Source organism: Alternaria postmessia (genome assembly GCF_024291825.1).
Source record: "Alternaria postmessia strain BMP 2775 chromosome Unknown scaffold_3, whole genome shotgun sequence".
Lineage (NCBI taxonomy): Eukaryota > Fungi > Ascomycota > Dothideomycetes > Pleosporales > Pleosporaceae > Alternaria > Alternaria postmessia.
In genome coordinates this window covers 597,081-613,858 of record NW_026260076.1, presented here as the reverse complement: position 1 = coordinate 613,858, position 16,778 = coordinate 597,081, and the positions used below count along the sequence as shown (strand labels likewise).

The 16,778-nt window shown below is 50.3% G+C and overlaps 9 protein-coding genes and 1 non-coding gene across 10 annotated transcripts; 6 read left to right on the top strand and 4 right to left on the bottom strand.

Annotated features, from left to right (window-relative positions):
- Positions 1 to 68: 68 nt before the first annotated feature.
- On the bottom strand, positions 69 to 1,787 carry J4E82_000973 (uncharacterized protein; the record flags this gene model as incomplete). The annotated part of the gene is made up of 1 exon (XM_051727292.1): positions 69 to 1,787. One exon carries the CDS (start codon positions 1,785 to 1,787, stop codon positions 69 to 71), a length of 1,719 nt encoding a protein of 572 aa, XP_051593099.1.
- A 760-nt stretch (positions 1,788 to 2,547) lies between these two features.
- Positions 2,548 to 3,678, top strand: J4E82_000972 (uncharacterized protein; the record flags this gene model as incomplete). The annotated part of the gene is made up of 1 exon (XM_051727291.1): positions 2,548 to 3,678. The coding sequence occupies one exon, from the start codon at positions 2,548 to 2,550 to the stop codon at positions 3,676 to 3,678; it is 1,131 nt and encodes a 376-aa protein (XP_051593098.1).
- Positions 3,679 to 4,253: 575 nt separating this feature from the next.
- On the top strand, positions 4,254 to 5,370 carry J4E82_000971 (uncharacterized protein; the record flags this gene model as incomplete). The annotated part of the gene is made up of 2 exons (XM_051727290.1): positions 4,254 to 4,676; positions 4,708 to 5,370. 2 exons carry the CDS (start codon positions 4,254 to 4,256, stop codon positions 5,368 to 5,370), a joined length of 1,086 nt encoding a protein of 361 aa, XP_051593097.1.
- A 2,037-nt stretch (positions 5,371 to 7,407) lies between these two features.
- On the top strand, positions 7,408 to 9,325 carry J4E82_000970 (uncharacterized protein; the record flags this gene model as incomplete). The annotated part of the gene is made up of 6 exons (XM_051727289.1): positions 7,408 to 7,455; positions 7,508 to 7,916; positions 7,981 to 8,257; positions 8,323 to 8,562; positions 8,629 to 8,734; positions 8,789 to 9,325. The coding sequence occupies 6 exons, from the start codon at positions 7,408 to 7,410 to the stop codon at positions 9,323 to 9,325; spliced, it is 1,617 nt and encodes a 538-aa protein (XP_051593096.1).
- Positions 9,326 to 10,026: 701 nt separating this feature from the next.
- On the bottom strand, positions 10,027 to 10,121 carry J4E82_000969. Its single transcript has one exon. It is a non-coding gene; the product is annotated as a tRNA-Ser (tRNA).
- Positions 10,122 to 10,299: 178 nt separating this feature from the next.
- J4E82_000968 (uncharacterized protein) lies at positions 10,300 to 11,229 on the bottom strand (the record flags this gene model as incomplete). The annotated part of the gene is made up of 3 exons (XM_051727288.1): positions 10,300 to 11,033; positions 11,082 to 11,094; positions 11,146 to 11,229. 3 exons carry the CDS (start codon positions 11,227 to 11,229, stop codon positions 10,300 to 10,302), a joined length of 831 nt encoding a protein of 276 aa, XP_051593095.1.
- A 191-nt stretch (positions 11,230 to 11,420) lies between these two features.
- J4E82_000967 (uncharacterized protein) lies at positions 11,421 to 12,302 on the top strand (the record flags this gene model as incomplete). The annotated part of the gene is made up of 4 exons (XM_051727287.1): positions 11,421 to 11,452; positions 11,507 to 11,786; positions 11,835 to 12,009; positions 12,079 to 12,302. 4 exons carry the CDS (start codon positions 11,421 to 11,423, stop codon positions 12,300 to 12,302), a joined length of 711 nt encoding a protein of 236 aa, XP_051593094.1.
- A 259-nt stretch (positions 12,303 to 12,561) lies between these two features.
- On the top strand, positions 12,562 to 13,108 carry J4E82_000966 (uncharacterized protein; the record flags this gene model as incomplete). The annotated part of the gene is made up of 3 exons (XM_051727286.1): positions 12,562 to 12,601; positions 12,660 to 12,742; positions 12,824 to 13,108. The coding sequence occupies 3 exons, from the start codon at positions 12,562 to 12,564 to the stop codon at positions 13,106 to 13,108; spliced, it is 408 nt and encodes a 135-aa protein (XP_051593093.1).
- A 104-nt stretch (positions 13,109 to 13,212) lies between these two features.
- Positions 13,213 to 14,155, bottom strand: J4E82_000965 (uncharacterized protein; the record flags this gene model as incomplete). The annotated part of the gene is made up of 2 exons (XM_051727285.1): positions 13,213 to 13,783; positions 13,833 to 14,155. 2 exons carry the CDS (start codon positions 14,153 to 14,155, stop codon positions 13,213 to 13,215), a joined length of 894 nt encoding a protein of 297 aa, XP_051593092.1.
- Positions 14,156 to 14,957: 802 nt separating this feature from the next.
- On the top strand, positions 14,958 to 16,370 carry J4E82_000964 (uncharacterized protein; the record flags this gene model as incomplete). Its single annotated transcript, XM_051727284.1, has 1 exon — positions 14,958 to 16,370. The coding sequence occupies one exon, from the start codon at positions 14,958 to 14,960 to the stop codon at positions 16,368 to 16,370; it is 1,413 nt and encodes a 470-aa protein (XP_051593091.1).
- Positions 16,371 to 16,778: the final 408 nt, after the last annotated feature.

Below are 16,778 nucleotides of genomic sequence, written 5' to 3'. Positions count from 1 at the left end.
TTCAACGCCTGTTACATGCTTCTTGCCATGACAGTATACTCCCACACCTATTCGATTATACGCCCCGCTCACCTGATCTTGTACAGGCAAGGTTTCAATACCGCCCCATCCTTTTCGTCACCCTCATTCTCTCCCTCACCCGCACCAAATCTCTTCCCCTTGAGCCCAAACTTCATACCCCCGCCTCTCTGTGCCACAGCTCCTGCTTTCTGATCTTCTCTCGCATTCTTGCCCTTGCTCGGGTGTGCCGCCTTGACAAACTGCATCTTGACAAACATCTTGTTGCTCAGATCGATCGCATCCGCTGGCCTCTCCGGCAAAGCATCAAGCACAAATCCCCGCTTCCTCAGTACCTCGATGAATGCGGAAACATCTGTTCCCTCCTTGCCCTCTTGACCATCTACATTGACCGCGAGTTCAGCCTCGTCTTCAGAGTCAACGGGGCCTTCCTCAGGCGGCTTGTCTGCCTTTGCTTTCTTTACCTTAGGCGGTTTCTTGTCCATTGTCTTCTTGAGTGAGCCGATAGAATTTATGGGTACACCGCCCTTCTTCTTGTCTACGCGTCCAAATCGAGATTTGATCTCCGAGACCCACAGTTCGCCTTTCCAGCGAAGGATGCGGTATGCTTCGTCGATGAAGTCGAGCCAGTTTGTTCCCATAAGGGCGAGACAAAATATGGCTACGTCGACGCTATTTTCGGGGATAGGGAGTGCGGAGATGTCGGCTATGGTTACGAGATCGGCAGAAGGACCCGAAGGTTTGGACAAATCAAAGGAGTGGAATGTGAGGTTGAGGGACTTGAGGTGCGGTTGTAGGCGGTACGATAACGAAGCTGTTCCACAGCCTAGATCAGCGATTGTGCTGTGGCCTTTAAAGTCTCTGGGCAGTGGTTTCGCGTCGCCTCTGGGAGGTGCTATAGCTGTAGTCTCTTCTTCTTCAAAGCCTGGGCCTCTGCGGACTCCGTTCTTTGCTGGTCCTCTTCTGTCCTTCCGCGCGTCCTTGTTCCGCAATTTTCCTCTTACGAGTATGCTGTTCACGTAACCGTCTACAGGGTTCGATGGCCATACTTCGACCTGCTGGGCAAATCCACGGTGGTAATCTTCGAACATGGATGGGTCTTCCTTGAAGAGAGACGCGCTGTCGGCGGAGGGCTTCGTATAAAGTGCTTCGTTCAGGTGACGGAATCGCGCACTAGCTAGCTTGCTGCGCATAGATCGCTGGAGGGGTGTGAGGCCCTTGGGTTCGGGGAGGAGGTTTTCTAAGGCTGGGGTTTCAGAAATAGACTTCGTGCCGGCGGCATTTGCGGCGAGCAGTTTGTCAGCTTTGGACTCCTTCCTGCGCTTCTTCTTCTCGCGTTTTGACTCGCTCTCGGCCGTCGCGGGCTCATCCCCAGCAGACTTGGCAGCATCTGCTTTACCCTCTGAAGGTTCTGCTACCAGTGTAACCTCTGCCTCTGCTCCTTTTTCGCCATCTCCATCCATTGCCTTGTCCTTGTTACCTCCGGCTTTTCCTCGCTTTCTCTTCTTCCCGCGCTTCTCTTGCGCTGCCTCATCTGTCGCTTCTACGCCATCCGCCTCCGGCTTCTTGGTCTTCTCCACCTGCGTTCCTTTTCCTTTGGCTATATTGTCCCATTGTTCTGCCAAGTTGTCCGCGTTAATCTGCTGCTCCTCGCGCTTCTCTTTCCTCTTCTGCGCCTTCTTCCCGGGTTTCGTGGAATCTTTCTGTTTGGGTGCCTCGACCTGAGTCTTCACCTGCGCGGCAACGTTCCACCCAGGAACAGCGAACATGTTGACGAGCTGGTGGAGACAAGTATGCGATAGTGACGTGAGATTTGGAAGACGCGCAAGAAAGTTCCTGGCACGGCTCGAAAATTTGGGCGGCGGAAGGTTTTACCGAGATGTGGGGCTTTAGCGCGGAGTTCGTCAACTCCACTTTGCTGGCACCGCATACAAGGGAGAAATTGAAGAGGTACGCTAAAGCTTTCTACTGCTCTACAGCCTACAACAGCACTAAGGTAATTATTATTTATATAGACATTAAGGTTTAAAGTCTACATTAACTTAGAATATCTGGTATTATTCTACAAAATACTGTTGTAGACTGCAGTAGGGAGGACTAGGTACTCCCGCTCCTCGGAATTTCCTTGTATACGGTACTGGAGCAGACTGGTCGCGTTCTCTTGGCACAGCTTGAAGATATTCGCAAAGTAGAAAAACCTAACGCGGCCCCCTCGCCGGGCCGATAGCTTTGCTTCCAAGTCAACTGCGATAGGTACCTAGCTGTCGATTGCGCAATGGTTCACTCTTACAAGTCAAGACTGTGTCATGTCTTGGATGAATACACTGTACAAGCACTTTGATGTCTCGCCTTTCCGCCAAAGTCATATGCATCACGCCTAAATACTTTGACAACCACACTGTTAGTATATCATGTCAACATCATATTCTGACTAGGTCTCGTACATAAAACCTTCTCGGTCCTTTCCAACGTATAAACTTTGCAGAGTTTACTGAACGCCAAACGCAGGTCATCGTTATCAACATTACCATGTCTACGTTGGGCGATATGCAGAAGCAGCTGTCCCACATTGTGGAAGAGGCGAAAACTAAAGGCTACAAGATCGAGGACGTCATCCCAGAGAATATGCAGAATCACTTCTCGGAGATGACTGAGCTCAACGCAGCACGCCAATATATTCATGAGATCCAGGCTCGTGAGCAAGATCTTCAGATCGATAACAACGCCCTACGAGCCAAAATCAAAGAGAAAGAAGCCGAGATCAATGACCAGCCAGCTGAATTCAAGGCTCTCAAGGTTGATCTCCAACAAGCGTACCGCCAGATCGATTACTACCGCGATCTTTCTGAGGACTCCCAACGGCGTGCGCAACGCTACCATCGCGATCTTTCTCTTGCTGTCAAAGACCAGATTGCCTTCAATGAAGCTATTGCCAAAATTGAGCGTCTACAGAACGAGCTTGGCCAGCATCAGTCCACGATCCGGCAGCTACAAACAGAAAACGAACGCACGGCTGAGACATTCGCTCACCTCCGCGCACAAGACGCAAGACTCATAGCAGCAAATGAAGCCCAATTCGCTAATATTATGTCACACACTTCTCAAATCGAAAACGAAAACGAACTATTCAACGAAACGTTTACCACGCTCATTGACAAACTAGAGTTCGAGGTTTCATCCGCAGCCACTTCTGTCAATGACAAGGCTACCCTACTGCGTAAGATGGAAATACTGCACAACGCTATTTTCAGTGAGGTAGCACCTCTGAATCGCTTGTTCTCTCGTGCCCTCAAAGTGCTTCAAATTTACCAAATGCTTTTTCAATCGCTCTCCGATCCATGCAACTCTGACATAGCCAGTTTGCCGCTTGAACTGGATCCGCTTATTGAAGGTGCTATGCAGGACCTGTACGTTTACAACGAGGTGCACAGAACCATGTGCCAAGATTCAGGGCTTGCTGGGGAGCACATTCGTGTACATCTGAACGGTATCTCCAAGAGCGCGAACGATATGCTACAAAGCCTAAGTTCCATCAAAGGGGATATGGCAAACTTTCTAGCGCGTTTAAAGAAAGAGCCAGGTACGTGGGCGGCTATGAAGGCAAAGTTCGGTATATCTGGGAAGAAGAAGGTTATAGGGAAAAGGTTTTCTGTTCACTGAGGTGGTGGCAACGCTTTCTCAGCGTCGGTTTTAGCCATCTACTTCTTGGGTAGCCCTGTTATGTGATTCATCTTCATCGACCATTGCGTGCACAGTTGCAACAGAACCGAGTGAATTTCCTTGAAGCTTGCATCACCCTCAACACCTCCTTACAATTCGAGCCACATCTGCAGACACCGTGCAACTACAGCTTATAGATTCATCACTTCGATCAATTGTATTTTCAGGGCCTTCGTAAGATTGTTATATTATTTAGATACCCGAAAGGTCCAGATACTCCTAACGAGATACCATTGATATATGGGTTGTGGCTGTAATATAGGAGCACCGCTCTTTCTGATGCATGGTGGTAGGTAGTGGCTGGATCTCGGTGTGAATGCAATGCGAAGAAGGCTCACGAATGTGAACGCATAACGTCCAGCGAATAATCCTTACATAAATCACACACAGCGGCTTTACAGACCTATTAATACTCTTCCGTATTGCCATGATTTGAATCTTACTCTACAACAGACGTCATCGCTGGCATGTTGTCTTCACACGAACAGAGTGCTATGACATCAGGCTGTAATAACATGTTGTCTTACGATGATTTGGAGGCTACTGAACGGGCAGCTCTAACTCATCACTCGAGTATCTCGCATGCCACGGATACGGTGGATGACAGCGCAGATGAGTACCAGCCGGACGACTATGAGGAAGAGCACGACCATGAGGATGCAATGATGATAGATGCACCGGAAAGCACACACATTGGCGCTCCTCACACCATAGCTCACATGGACAGAGAGGCAAAACAGTATCGCTCCGACGAACAGGTCGGCTTCATCATTCTGACACGCGACAACAACAAGCCAGATGCCTACGGTACAGTGTCAGAAACACATGGGCCCCTTCCATGGCCAGGTGTCGCCAAAGCATACAACGAGAAGTACAAGCTCTGCGTCGGCCCAGCGGCGATGGAAAAGCGTGCACGGCAACACCGAGGCGCTTGGATGGTAAAGCATCCAACTTATCCAACCAGCATAGTTTATACGAAGAAGGGCCAAGACATCGCAAGGTCGGCGTGTAGACGGTCTGGTCGTCAAGCCCGGTGAATCACAGACACCTGCCGAACCGTTCGAAGGTCACATCTTCAACCACCGTGTTGGTGACTATATGCTCGACTCGGACGACGAAGAAGACTGCAAGATGAATGTCGGCGGTTGGGTACCACCAGACATCGTTCGCAATCAGGTGGCAGACCTCAGTAGCTACCTAGATCAACTGAGGTCAGCACAAATCGGAAATTTTGTGATAGAGGTTTTTGATGCGCAGAACGTATCGCTGGGGACTATTGTTGCTGACCGTGAAGACCTTGTAAGTTCCCCGTTGTTACAACGATTAATGAACGGTAATGGTAGGACACAAGTGCAGCTTCATTGCTGTGCCACCACAGTCGTTCAATCGTACGTACGCTGTACCTCATCCAAAGGGCTGGTTGAGCTGCCAGCACATCTTCTTCGCGATAGTAGCTTGCTCATGAACTTGTACTGCTTCGCCACGCAGCTCGAAGATGACTCGGTTCGTGAGCTGATATTAGCTCTATGGCACCGTTTCGCCGAGTCGAATACAGAAGTCAGTCTAGGTCTCGAAGACCTTAACCTGCTTTTTGAATGTACCTGCAGTGGGGATCCAGCGCGAGAGTTCTGAACTACCACTGTTTGTACTATGGGGTTGGCTGCCCAGCTCATCAAAATGGGCGAGTGCAATGTGAATTTGATCGCCGAGATCCAGGACGTGGTGGCAAGAGCTTCTGTGTGAATAGTGCGTCAAGAGCAGCTGGTCGCCACAACGGGATCCAGGGCTTTCCATCACATGAGTGACCAGTGATCGATAGAGCTCGACGCCGCGGAAATGACCTATGTATTCAAGATCAACTAGTCTATTCCTTTTCGCTGTAGTGTCGTCAGAAGCGTTGTACTCCGTGCTCCGCCTGTGGTCTTTCCGCGGTTCGTACCGACTAGTATCTTTCTTGCGTAGAACGAGATGAAGAATACGGAAAATTCGCGAACAACTCCGAGATATAAGTGTAATCCCGCTGCAGCCAATTCGTTGGAGGCCCAGATCTAGCCCAGCATGAACTAAAATCTCCGTATACTAAAGCCTTTAGAGTTTGACTTGGGAAGTCTTGCTCGAACGAGGATGCATCCGGAACGAGGTCTAGGGATATCACGAGATTTCAAAGACATATTTCAAGCCAAAAGGATTCCGGTGTAGGCATCTAGTGCGTAACCGAACCGGACCGGGTTACCGATGCCTAGAAGATGGGTGACAGGTTTGCTTTACCTTGGCAGATCAAACTTTTCATCAAATCATTAGTTGTGAAGCCAGAATGGTCAATAGGCCGGACTTAAATTCTTCGCTTAGTTATCTAATGGCTTCCGCCTCCTAAGTCGAATCTTGTTCACGACGATAGCATACTGCTGTGACATACCTAGGCAACCTTGGCAGATCAATAATCATCCATCGCCGACCGTACGTTGCATTTCAGCCAAGCAGTCACGGTCCGTTTCAAGGCGAACAACGAAGGCGTCGTGAAACCGTTAGCTTGAATATGTTTACTTTACTGAAGCTGGCACGGAGACGTCCTCTCCGTAGCGCCTGTCCCCCTTTGTGTTAACCCCGCGGGAAGGTCGCAGTAGCGCCATCGCTTATGGCTGGGCATCAGAGGGATGGGGATGCCTCCGTTGCACCACAACATCCTCACCCCATCACTTGTCCATGACACGCCAGCGTGAAAACACTTAGCTCTTAACGAATTGATTCTACTTTTGACCTCCGACATGCATCGAGGCGCTTAGAGCCGATTATCATGCAGGATCAAGCGTCAGCGACTTCTCAGCAAACGCCCCTAGGTTATGCTGTACCATGCGCTCGTGCCAATCCTTCGAGCTTATTCGCGGATAAAACTGCTACTATCAAGATGGGCCCTGTCTACACCTGAGGCGGCCGCACACCAGCGCTCGTTCCTCTATACAGCGTGACCATGCTGATAGTCTTGTGCAGAGATCGCCCAGCGCCTCTGTTGATACCAGCGATCTTCGTTCCAGCATGTGTTGGATGCTGTCTGCTGATATTAAAGATTACCCTTCTAGCACCTAGGCGAGAGGCATACTCGGGAACAGGCGATCCTCTCAAAGCTGATGTGCATTCATTGTAGCAGCCTAGCCGAGGACAGCAAAGTGGATACCCTTGATGGACCAGGATACGTCCCAGGTTTCGGGGCCCCATCAAATCCCCCGCGTTTTACGGCGTCGCCATCTATCAGAAATGTGTTGGGTGGGCGGAGAGCGGCTTTGACTAGTGGCAGCTGCCGTAGAGCGCTCAGAACAATTGACTACGGTCCATGATTCCGAAAGATTCGACTCTCGCTGTACCATACCTCCCAAGCGTGTGGCGTCTGCACGCAAACGGGACGGTTGAGGCTTGTTCAACGTGCTGGAGCCGCTTCCTAATCAGGCCTACGGACCAGAGCCCTCCGTGGCCATTTAGCTCGGAAACATGTTTCCAGAACTGCGACTCCGACGGCACGCCGCTGGGATGCAGCATTAGCCGGACATTGCGGGCCATAGCCCGACATTCTGGCCATTGAAGGTCTACCCTTGTGTATTTCCGATTTTGTTTAATAGCTGAGCTGCATCCGAGTTGTATCCTGCACAGTTCACCTGGAGTATCTCCACCGCAGCAATGTCGGACATCAAGGAGTCTCATGTCACTACAACCTCAGAGCATGGCGTAAGGTCTATCTTCAAATCATGAAATGCTAAGTTTACTTACACCTTAACAGGACCACAAAGGTGCCGTGGCTGATATCGCCGTCATTTCTGGCTCTGAAGCCATAGCAGAGGCCAAGCTGAAGGAGCCTGTAGTTCGTTTCTCTAGCTCTGCCATGCTACTCTACGTCTGCGCATTTGTTGGCTTCTTTTGCTCGACATGTAACGGTTTCGACGGATCCATGTTTAACTCTCTCCTTACCAACAATACATTCAAGGAGTATTACAACGTCGAGAGTACCGGAGCGTGGGCCGGTATTGTCACTTCCATGTACCAGATCGGTGGAGTTGTCGCTCTTCCCTTCATCGGTCCTGCCTGTGATACCTGGGGCCGCAGAATTGGAATGATGATTGGTGGAGTCCTTGGTTGCATTGGAGTAATCATTCAGTCGACTGCTCCTGCTTCCAACCCTGTCGGCCAATGTAAGAGACGCCCATATGAGAAGCCCGCCTTGAATACATACTAACCTCTCGCACCATAATTTAGTCATGGGTGGTCGCTTCCTGCTCGGCTTCGCGGTCCCAATTATGACAACAGCTGGCCCCCTTCACGTTATCGAGACTGCGCATCCAGCTCACCGAGGTGTCATTACTGGTCTTTACAACACTTTCTGGTTCGTGGGATCGCTTCTTGCAGCCGGTGTCACACGTGGAGCCGCAGACCTTGCAGGCAACCAATCCTGGAGGATTCCTGTCTGGCTGCAAATGCTGTTCCCAGCCCTGCTCGTTATACTTCCTCTTCTTCTCCCTGAGAGTCCTCGCTGGTGAGTAGCATATTCTTGCTATGTTTCATGCATACCTAGGTAGAATACATATTGATGAGATCTAGGCTGTACACCCGCGGTAAACACTCCGAAGCCAAGAAAACCCTTGCCAAATACCATGGTTGTGGCAACGAGGACAGTATCTGGGTCTCCATGCAAATCCGCGAGTACGAAGAGTACCTCAACATGGATGGAGGTGACAAACGCTGGTGGGACTACGGCGCTCTTTTCAAGACTCGTCCCGCGCGCTACCGTCTCGCATGCAACTGTATCGTTGCTATCTTCGGTCAATGGGCAGGTAACGGGTAAGTAAACCTCCCAGATGCAGTGTCAGAAGAAACGATGCTGACTTTGATTGTTCTATCACATAGTGCTGTCGACTACTTCATCTCCGGTGTTCTTGAATCCGCAGGCGTCACGGATGAGATCAAGAAAATGAACATCAACTTGGGCAAGAGCTGCATGCAGCTTGCTTTCGTAAGTGAAGTCGCTTAAATATCATTAATCGCTGTACTGATAGTTTGTACGCAGGCTGTTATAGGCGCTCTCTGTGTCGACAAACTGGGTCGACGCCCTATGCTAATTGGCACTTTCTCGACTGTAACCGTTATCTGGGCTGGAGCTATCGGCGCGGTCTCTTACCAGAACAAGACGAACAGCATTCCCGCAGGTAATGCCTTTGTTGCACTGGTCTTCCTATTCAACGCTGTCTTCGCCTTCGGTATCACCCCGCTCCAGGCTCTATATCCCGTTGAGGTGCTCTCATTCGAGATGCGTGCTAAGGGTATGGCTTTCTCCAACTTGTCACTCACAACGGCTATGTTGATCAACCAATTTGCCTACCCCATCGCTTTGGAGAAGATTGGCTGGAGGCTTTACATCGTCTTCGCCTGCTGGTGCCCCATACAGGCCTTTGTTGTCTGGCTCTTCATCCCCGAGACCAAGAACCGCACCCTCGAAGAAATCGACGACATATTCAATGCGCCCAACCCGAGGAACGCATCGCTCATCAAGAAGAAGCTCGCTACTGATGCACAAGGAAACATCCTCGAAGTCGAGAAGATCTAAGTCGCTTGTCACTCAATTTGTCTGTAGACGATACGCATGTCACACCTTTATACAATACTGCAAATTCAATACCGCGGTAGTAGTTATACTCGCTATACTCTTCTCTCAAACTGATGTATCTACCACTGTCTGCACACATGCTCCTTTCCTGGCCCTTGTTCGTATTGAGACGCTCTGTCGTCACTACGTTGAGGAAGGAAACTAAACATCTTATTACAGTAGAGTACTTCTTCCTACTACAACAAATTGTATTAGAGATATATAAACACACATAGAAACTCTAGAAGACTACAATGCTATCAATGTTTACAATCTATTTCATCAGGGGCTGACGTAAGCTGTAAGGAAGCACTTATTATCTCTACCTGTTCAGTTTTTCTTTTGTATATGGTGTCGTCACTCTTCAAGTCTGTTCGCGTCCCGTTTTCACCAGTGATCATGACGTCGAACTGCCGCGTCGCATGATGCGTCAATGTACTAAACTGCAGTCGCGCAGGTTGTGTAGTACAAAGAAAAAGAGAAGGAATAGAACGTAGATTATACACGTGGAAGCAAAGGATCGCCATGATCGCCCGGTGGGGGAAAAAACGTGGATGCCGCCGGACTAACCCAATTCAGCGACAACCACCACCATCACCCCCTCGACCACCACCAGCACCACCACCATGCAAAAAGAAGCTCCTGTCGCAACAGTATGCTATCGTCGTGAACAAGATTCGAACTTGCGAGGCCGAAGCCATTAGATGACTGAACGAAGAATTCAAGTCTAACCCATTAACCACTCTGGCATCACGACTGATGATTCGATGAAAGTTGGTCAAGATGCAAAATTTATATTCCAAGATAACATTCACCAGCTCTGTCAGGAAGATGCTATCTAAACAATTCATCCTGAGGGTGGTGGGGCGCAGTCAAGTCTGGAACGAGTCGCTTATCAAAGTCTGACCATGCCAAACTATGTGTCATTGGAACATCTAAAGGCTACTTTTCCCGCTAAGGGCCCACAACGTATCTCCGCCCACCTTGCCTTCCAGCTTCAGCTTATCAAGGATCTGTCGTATTCCCCTCTCTGCAGGTTCCCATAGACTCTCTGAATAGTCCTTGTATATCACTTTCACAATGTCCATCGAAGTCATCCCAGCTCCGTTGTCCTCTGCTAGCACGTCTAGTACCTGTTTCTCACGCTGCTTGCGATGCTTGATATATTCGGTGATCTTTGATGGGCCGTCTTCGATGACAGGTCCATGGCCAGGATATGCACGACCTCTGAACTGTCTCGACATGGCGTCGAGGCTCTTCATGTACGCTGATAGATCCTCAAATACTGCCGTGCCCTGTCCTAATACATTGTCCGCTGTGAACATGGCGTCTTCTTCCTCCAACACAAATGCCATGTGATCTGTGGTATGCCCCGGACAGAAGAAAGCGCGCAGGGTCGCGCCTTCTGTCTCAAACTTCTGCCCGTCGCTTATGGGTAGCCAGCCATCGTGTGGGTCATTCTTGTAGACTGTCGTGTTTGGAGAGTGCTCGAGGATATCGGGGACGCCTTTGATATGATCGTGATGCCAATGTGTCAAGAGTACTTTGTCAATTGTAATGCTTCTCTGTGAAAGGAGATGTTTGATCGAGGCTATCCATTGCGGCTTGCCTTCACCAGTATCAATGAGGAGTCGTGATGCGCCGCGACCGACTATATACGTGTTTGTGCCTATTATTCTTAGATTCTTATAAGCCTACAGAGCGCAGATGCGTCTACCTTGCAGCGTGAACTTGAAGGTTGTTAGAGTACGCCATGCTTTCAAATGATTAAAAGCGCTTACCTTGCTGGGGTTACCCCCAAGAACTCTAATTACCCGGTCACTAATCTGCTCAACGTCCGGAAGCAATACTTGAGGTTCTGCCATCTTTGAATATAGTCTGCGCGTGCAGGTGGTTGTCAGACATCGCAGTCGCGGGTGCATTGTCGCTCTTACCATGAGCTACAGCCGGACATGACTTACCGAGGCACGGCGCTTATCGATAGTGGGGTACGACTCAGACAGACCATTACTTTTCAGGTGCACTTTGCGACAAATCGCTTTGAGCCAAAATTAGCATGGCATCGATCGAAGACGACGACGAGATCCCGTAGGTTATCCCTACTCGACTCCAAGGTTAAAACACAAATGCTGAAAGATAAAGACAGCTTTCAGGCGATGCTCTTGCCGCCCTAAAGGAATTTTATGGCGAGCGGGACGCACGACAAAAACAGTTCGAAGAACTGAAAGGCCAAGCCGAAGATGACTTCGAGGGGAAACTATCCATGGATGCGTTTACCGAAGACTGGAATGCAAGTCAGTTCTGGTACAGCGACGAAACTGCCATGGTGCTCGCGCGGCAACTTCTGGAGGGTGCGACAGACGAGACAAGGATAGCGGTTGTGTCTGCTCCGAGTGCTTTCATCCAACTAAAGAATCTACTGGTAAGAGTTCAGGGTCAGTGAGAGGCTCGCATGTTGACTTCAGTCCAGAACTCAGGTGAAGTCAAGTGTCGTCCACAGATCAAGTTGTTGGAATTCGACGAACGCTTCGCCGTCTTCAAGGAGTTTGTGCGCTACGACTTCGAGAAGGCTATCCAACTGCCGGCTGAGATGAAGGCTTCATTTGACGTAATCATTTGCGATCCACCATTTCTAAGCCAAGACTGTCAAACAAAAGGTAAGTCTTGTTATCATTTCAGACAAGCGTGGGTTTTATGTCGCTAATGGCACTTAGCTGCGTTGACTGTACGATGGCTCGCCAAGTCCTGGTCGCAAGACTCTCTCCGTCTGATTGTGTGCACTGGAGAGCGTATGGAGAGCTTGATCACAGACAAACTATATGGGAAAGTAGGAACTAAGACGACGAACTACGAGATCAAGCACGCGAAAGGTTTGAGCAACGAGTTCAGATGCTATGCAAATTTTGAGTGCGCATCGTGGAAGTGGGCACAGTCATGACCTGCAAGGATGTGATGCGTTGAAGCTACAAGTGAGAGTGTGCAAACTGTCATAAGTAACAGTAGTATCCGAAAAGACATCTTTTTGTAACTAGAATATCTCAAGTCAAGCAAGGCGGAACCGTCCCGCCAAAAAGCTACCCCACATGTCCTCAGTCAACCCCACTTGGCTCGCAACAAGCTCCCTGCGTCATCCTCACTGCTCTCTCCAATCCACACTCGTACCAATCAACCAACACTCCCAATCCGAGAGTACCATAATGTCTTCTGCTGCATGCATCTTTTGCAAGATCATCAAGGGTACTCTCTGCTTCCCTTGACCCTTGTCTCATTCAACAATGGCTAACGGAATGGCTAGGCGAGATCCCTTCGATGAAGATCTTCGAGAGCGAGAAGACACTTGCTTTCCTTGACATCGGCCCATTGAGCAAGGGCCATTCGGTGTGTAATCTCGCTTTTTCTAACTCACTCCATGTCCCTGTACAACAAACACTATTCCATTGATGCTAATGTTCCTGCTAGCTAATCATCCCCAAACATCATGGCGCAAAGCTTCACGACATACCCGACGACCAACTGGCCGAAGTCCTGTCCGTCACGAAGCGCATTGCCATCGCTCAAAACATCCAAGACTATAACATTCTGCAAAACAATGGAAGGATTGCGCATCAAGTTGTGGATCATGTGCATTTCCACCTCATTCCCAAGCCAAATGAGCAAGAAGGGCTGGGCATTGGCTGGCCAACCAAGGAGGCGGACAAGGGCGAGCTAAGCAAGCTATTGGAGGAGATCAAGAGTAAGATGTAGAACGTAGCGTGTAGCCTAGGACTTGATAATGCAGAAATGAAGCATGTCGGCTCAGGCTAGGTGCGCAAGTGTCGATACTTGATCGCGACACAGCCAATATTTGTTTACTCGCCCTTGAAAACAGGCTTCCTCTTCTCCCTAAATGCGAGAAGCGCCTCGTCGCGATCCTTTGTCCTGACTACAAGCTCATATGCAGCATTCTCGGCCTTCTCGCCCAGCGCACAGCCCTCCACCGCTTGAAGCGCAGCCTTGATCGCTATCGGCCCACCTTCGCATATCTCCCTTGCTAGTCTTACAGCTTCGTTCAAGACCTTCTTTCGCGCAGCACCTTCTTGCTGTACGTCTTCGGCAGTTATCTCCACTAACCGGTCACACAGCCCCAGGAAATAGGCTTCCGGCGCTGCTACACGGCGGCCTGTCAATATCATGTCCCGTGCACGTGAAAGACCGATCAAAGCAGGGAGACGGTATGTCCCTCCTGCGCCAGGAAGAATAGCGAGACGAGTTTCTGGGAGAGCGACGGTGGTGCTAGAGGCAAAGACGCGCATGTGTGTTGTAAGGGCTAGTTCGAGGCCGCCACCGAATGCTGGTGCTGCCAATGCAGAGATTGTAGGAATCGGTAGTTGTGAGATCGATGCAAATGTTCCCCGTAACGTAGTTAGAAAGTTGGATGTTCTAATATTTTGTTAGCTGTTACTCTTCCCACGTATATGGCTGAACATACTCTTCCTGCGTAAATGTAGCCCTCTCCTTTAGATCTGCGCCCGCACAGAAACTCGTGTCGATATCGCTCGCCAATATCAACGCCCTGGTTGGCCCGTTGTCACCCTCATTGTGTATGCTGTTTACTTGATGGCTCAAATCCGCGAGCAATTGCCGCGATATCGCATTACGTGCCGCAGGTCGATTCAGAGAAAGTATACGTATGCTTCCACAGTGTGGTGCTGGGACGTTGGTGACGTTGATTGCCGGTGCTTGGGCGGTTGCATATGTGCGGCTTTGAAGGGCACGATGTAGGACGCGGGGGCTGAGACGGAATGAGGGCATTTCGATGATGTCTACGTTGTGTATGCGACCGCAGTAGTACAGTACAGTTCACGCCCAGATATGCTGGTGTTCAAAGCTACAGTGTCGTTGTTGTGGGGATGTGGTTTGGCGACCTCATAGTTGTAGACCGCGGTTAGCCGAGGCAGCTTTCCGCCGGGGCGGCCGCGCTGCAATGTTGTAACTGCATTTTAGCATATCCATCACATTGGCTTGATCGTTGTTACGGCACGACAGTCGATATCCCATCACAACCGACTCATCGTTTTCAGAGATCGCCATTTCTTCGTACTCATGTATTTAAACGGCACGCCTAGCTATCTTATATGAGATTGGGATACTGCCTGCGCAGCCTGAAGCTCAGTCACCACTTGACCATTGGCCGAATTCGTCTTACAAACATCCCACATATCGATGCAGGTACCTGAGTCCCTGTCATCATTGGTAGCTTAGGCACCCTGCACCTTACTTGGGTCATTCCAGACAATAGGAAAGTTTTCAACCGGGTATCCTTTTCGACAAAATCATCATCCCAGAACAAGGATGTTGTCCAGTTTGTCACTTCAAGTCAAAGCTGTGGAGAAGCATAGTTGTAGTACACATGGGCGTGGTATCGAATCAGCTGCGAGCCTTGAGCTGCCTGTCGCCGCGTGCATTCGCTCCATTGCTGCTGGAAGTGTCACGTAAGGCAGGTCCAGCCGATGCGCTCATAGCACCCCGCCCCGCATGCAAGGGTCCGTTAGCCCAAAGTTTCGACAGGAAACATTTGCGTCACGTACACCACCGCCACAATATTGCTGTCAACATGGAGTTTCAGAGAGGAGAGCGCGTGAACTTGAACTTTGATACCGGCGCAGTCGAGAAGCTGGATCAAGAAGAGCAGCATGAGCTCCGCATGCCGTCGTTCCCTACCTTCGTGGGCGACATTCAAGAGCGCGATTCATCACCAGCTAATCCTCCAGTTGCGCCCTCGCTCAAACCGAATGTGAATGGGTTTCCGGCGCACAAAAAACGCGTACCGAGAATGTCGGCCTTCAAACAGCAGCGCGCGGCCAAAGACCAGCAAGCTGCGGCGGCACCAAAAGCACCTGCGAAAATGCAAGATGCGCCCAAACCACGAAGCGCATTTGGGCTTGACCGGGACGAGGAGAGACGAGCGATAGACGAAGAGAATAGGCAGACACTAGCGGGCATGTCAGATGCAGAGATTGAGCAGGAACGGCAAGAGCTCATGTCGAGTCTCAATCCAGCATTACTGCAGAAGCTGCTCATGCGGTCCAACATTGATCAAGGGAGCAACGAGCGCGACTTTGATACAGAGCCGCCAGAACCAGCAGCCGTTGCACCCCTCTTGACTGACCAAGCCAAGCCAGAACCTCAGCCCCAGACCCCAAGTACGAAGAAGGTCTCCTTCGCTGCCCCAGAGCCAACAAAGGAAGCAACGTCACAACCAGCACCGAGTCTGATACCCGCCACACAATCTTCGCCAGACGACGACACCGCATCGGCAGCTGTTCCGGATGCCGCAGACTCAATACACTTCCCACGACCTCCACAACCGCCCGACCTCGACCCAAACGATCCCTTATTCCTGAAAAACCTACATGAGAAGTACTTCCCCACGCTACCCTACGATCCCTCCTCGCTATCATGGATGTCGCCAATTGACCCGTCCGATACCAAATCTCCTTACCACCCCTCTCAAACCGCCCTGAATCCGGCAGAACTGCGCTTCGACTTTTCTGGCAATTTGCTAGCACCTAGCGTCGCACGAGATATACCTACCGACAGGGGCCTTCACCATCACGCCGAAGCCCCAGAGGCAGCAGGATACACAATACCAGAACTGGCAGTCACAGCGCGAAGCAAAGTGGCAAGTCAACGATGTATCGCATACCAAACGCTAGGTCGTATCCTATACAGACTAGGCAGAGGAGAATTCGGCGTTGAGAGCGTGGAACAAACGACGGACGGACCAGCAAAAGTAGCCAAGAATCCAGAGGTAGTAGAAGACGAGGATGGAGAGGAGTGGGTAGAGGAGGATATTGGCAGTGCCATGGCAGGGGGGCTGTGGCAGTGCATCGAGCAAGGAAGGGTGATTGAGACGTTGACTGAAGAGGCCAACAAGGAGAGGGGTCATTTGACTGCACGCACTTTTGCTCAGGAAGCGCTGTGGAATTGGCGAAGAGGCGGAGGAAGGAAGAGACAAGCTGTGTGAGCTTCCTGTGCCGCTACGGTGATGACGAGTAAAAACACGTCGTATGCATGCAACAGAATACATCAGCCTTCACCGGGTCACAAAAACAGTGCCCGTCACTATGCATTATCCTAATTCTATTTGTGAGCCATTACCAATGCTAGTGCCAATGCAAGCACAATTCGTTAGTCATGCCCTTCAACACAGTTGCATACGCTCAGCGTAGCCCGGTTTGCACAGTACCGATGTTCACCTCTAGTCAATCAATCCCACTGGATCTATCATTGATCCCAACTTCGCTTTTGCCTCTCTTAGGTGGAGATTCCAGACGTGCGCCTACTCTCTTCTCCTGAGGAGTAGTCAAAGGCTCATCCTGGAGTACCAGATCCATGCTAATAGAACAGTCAAGATCAGCAAACAGGAGTAGAG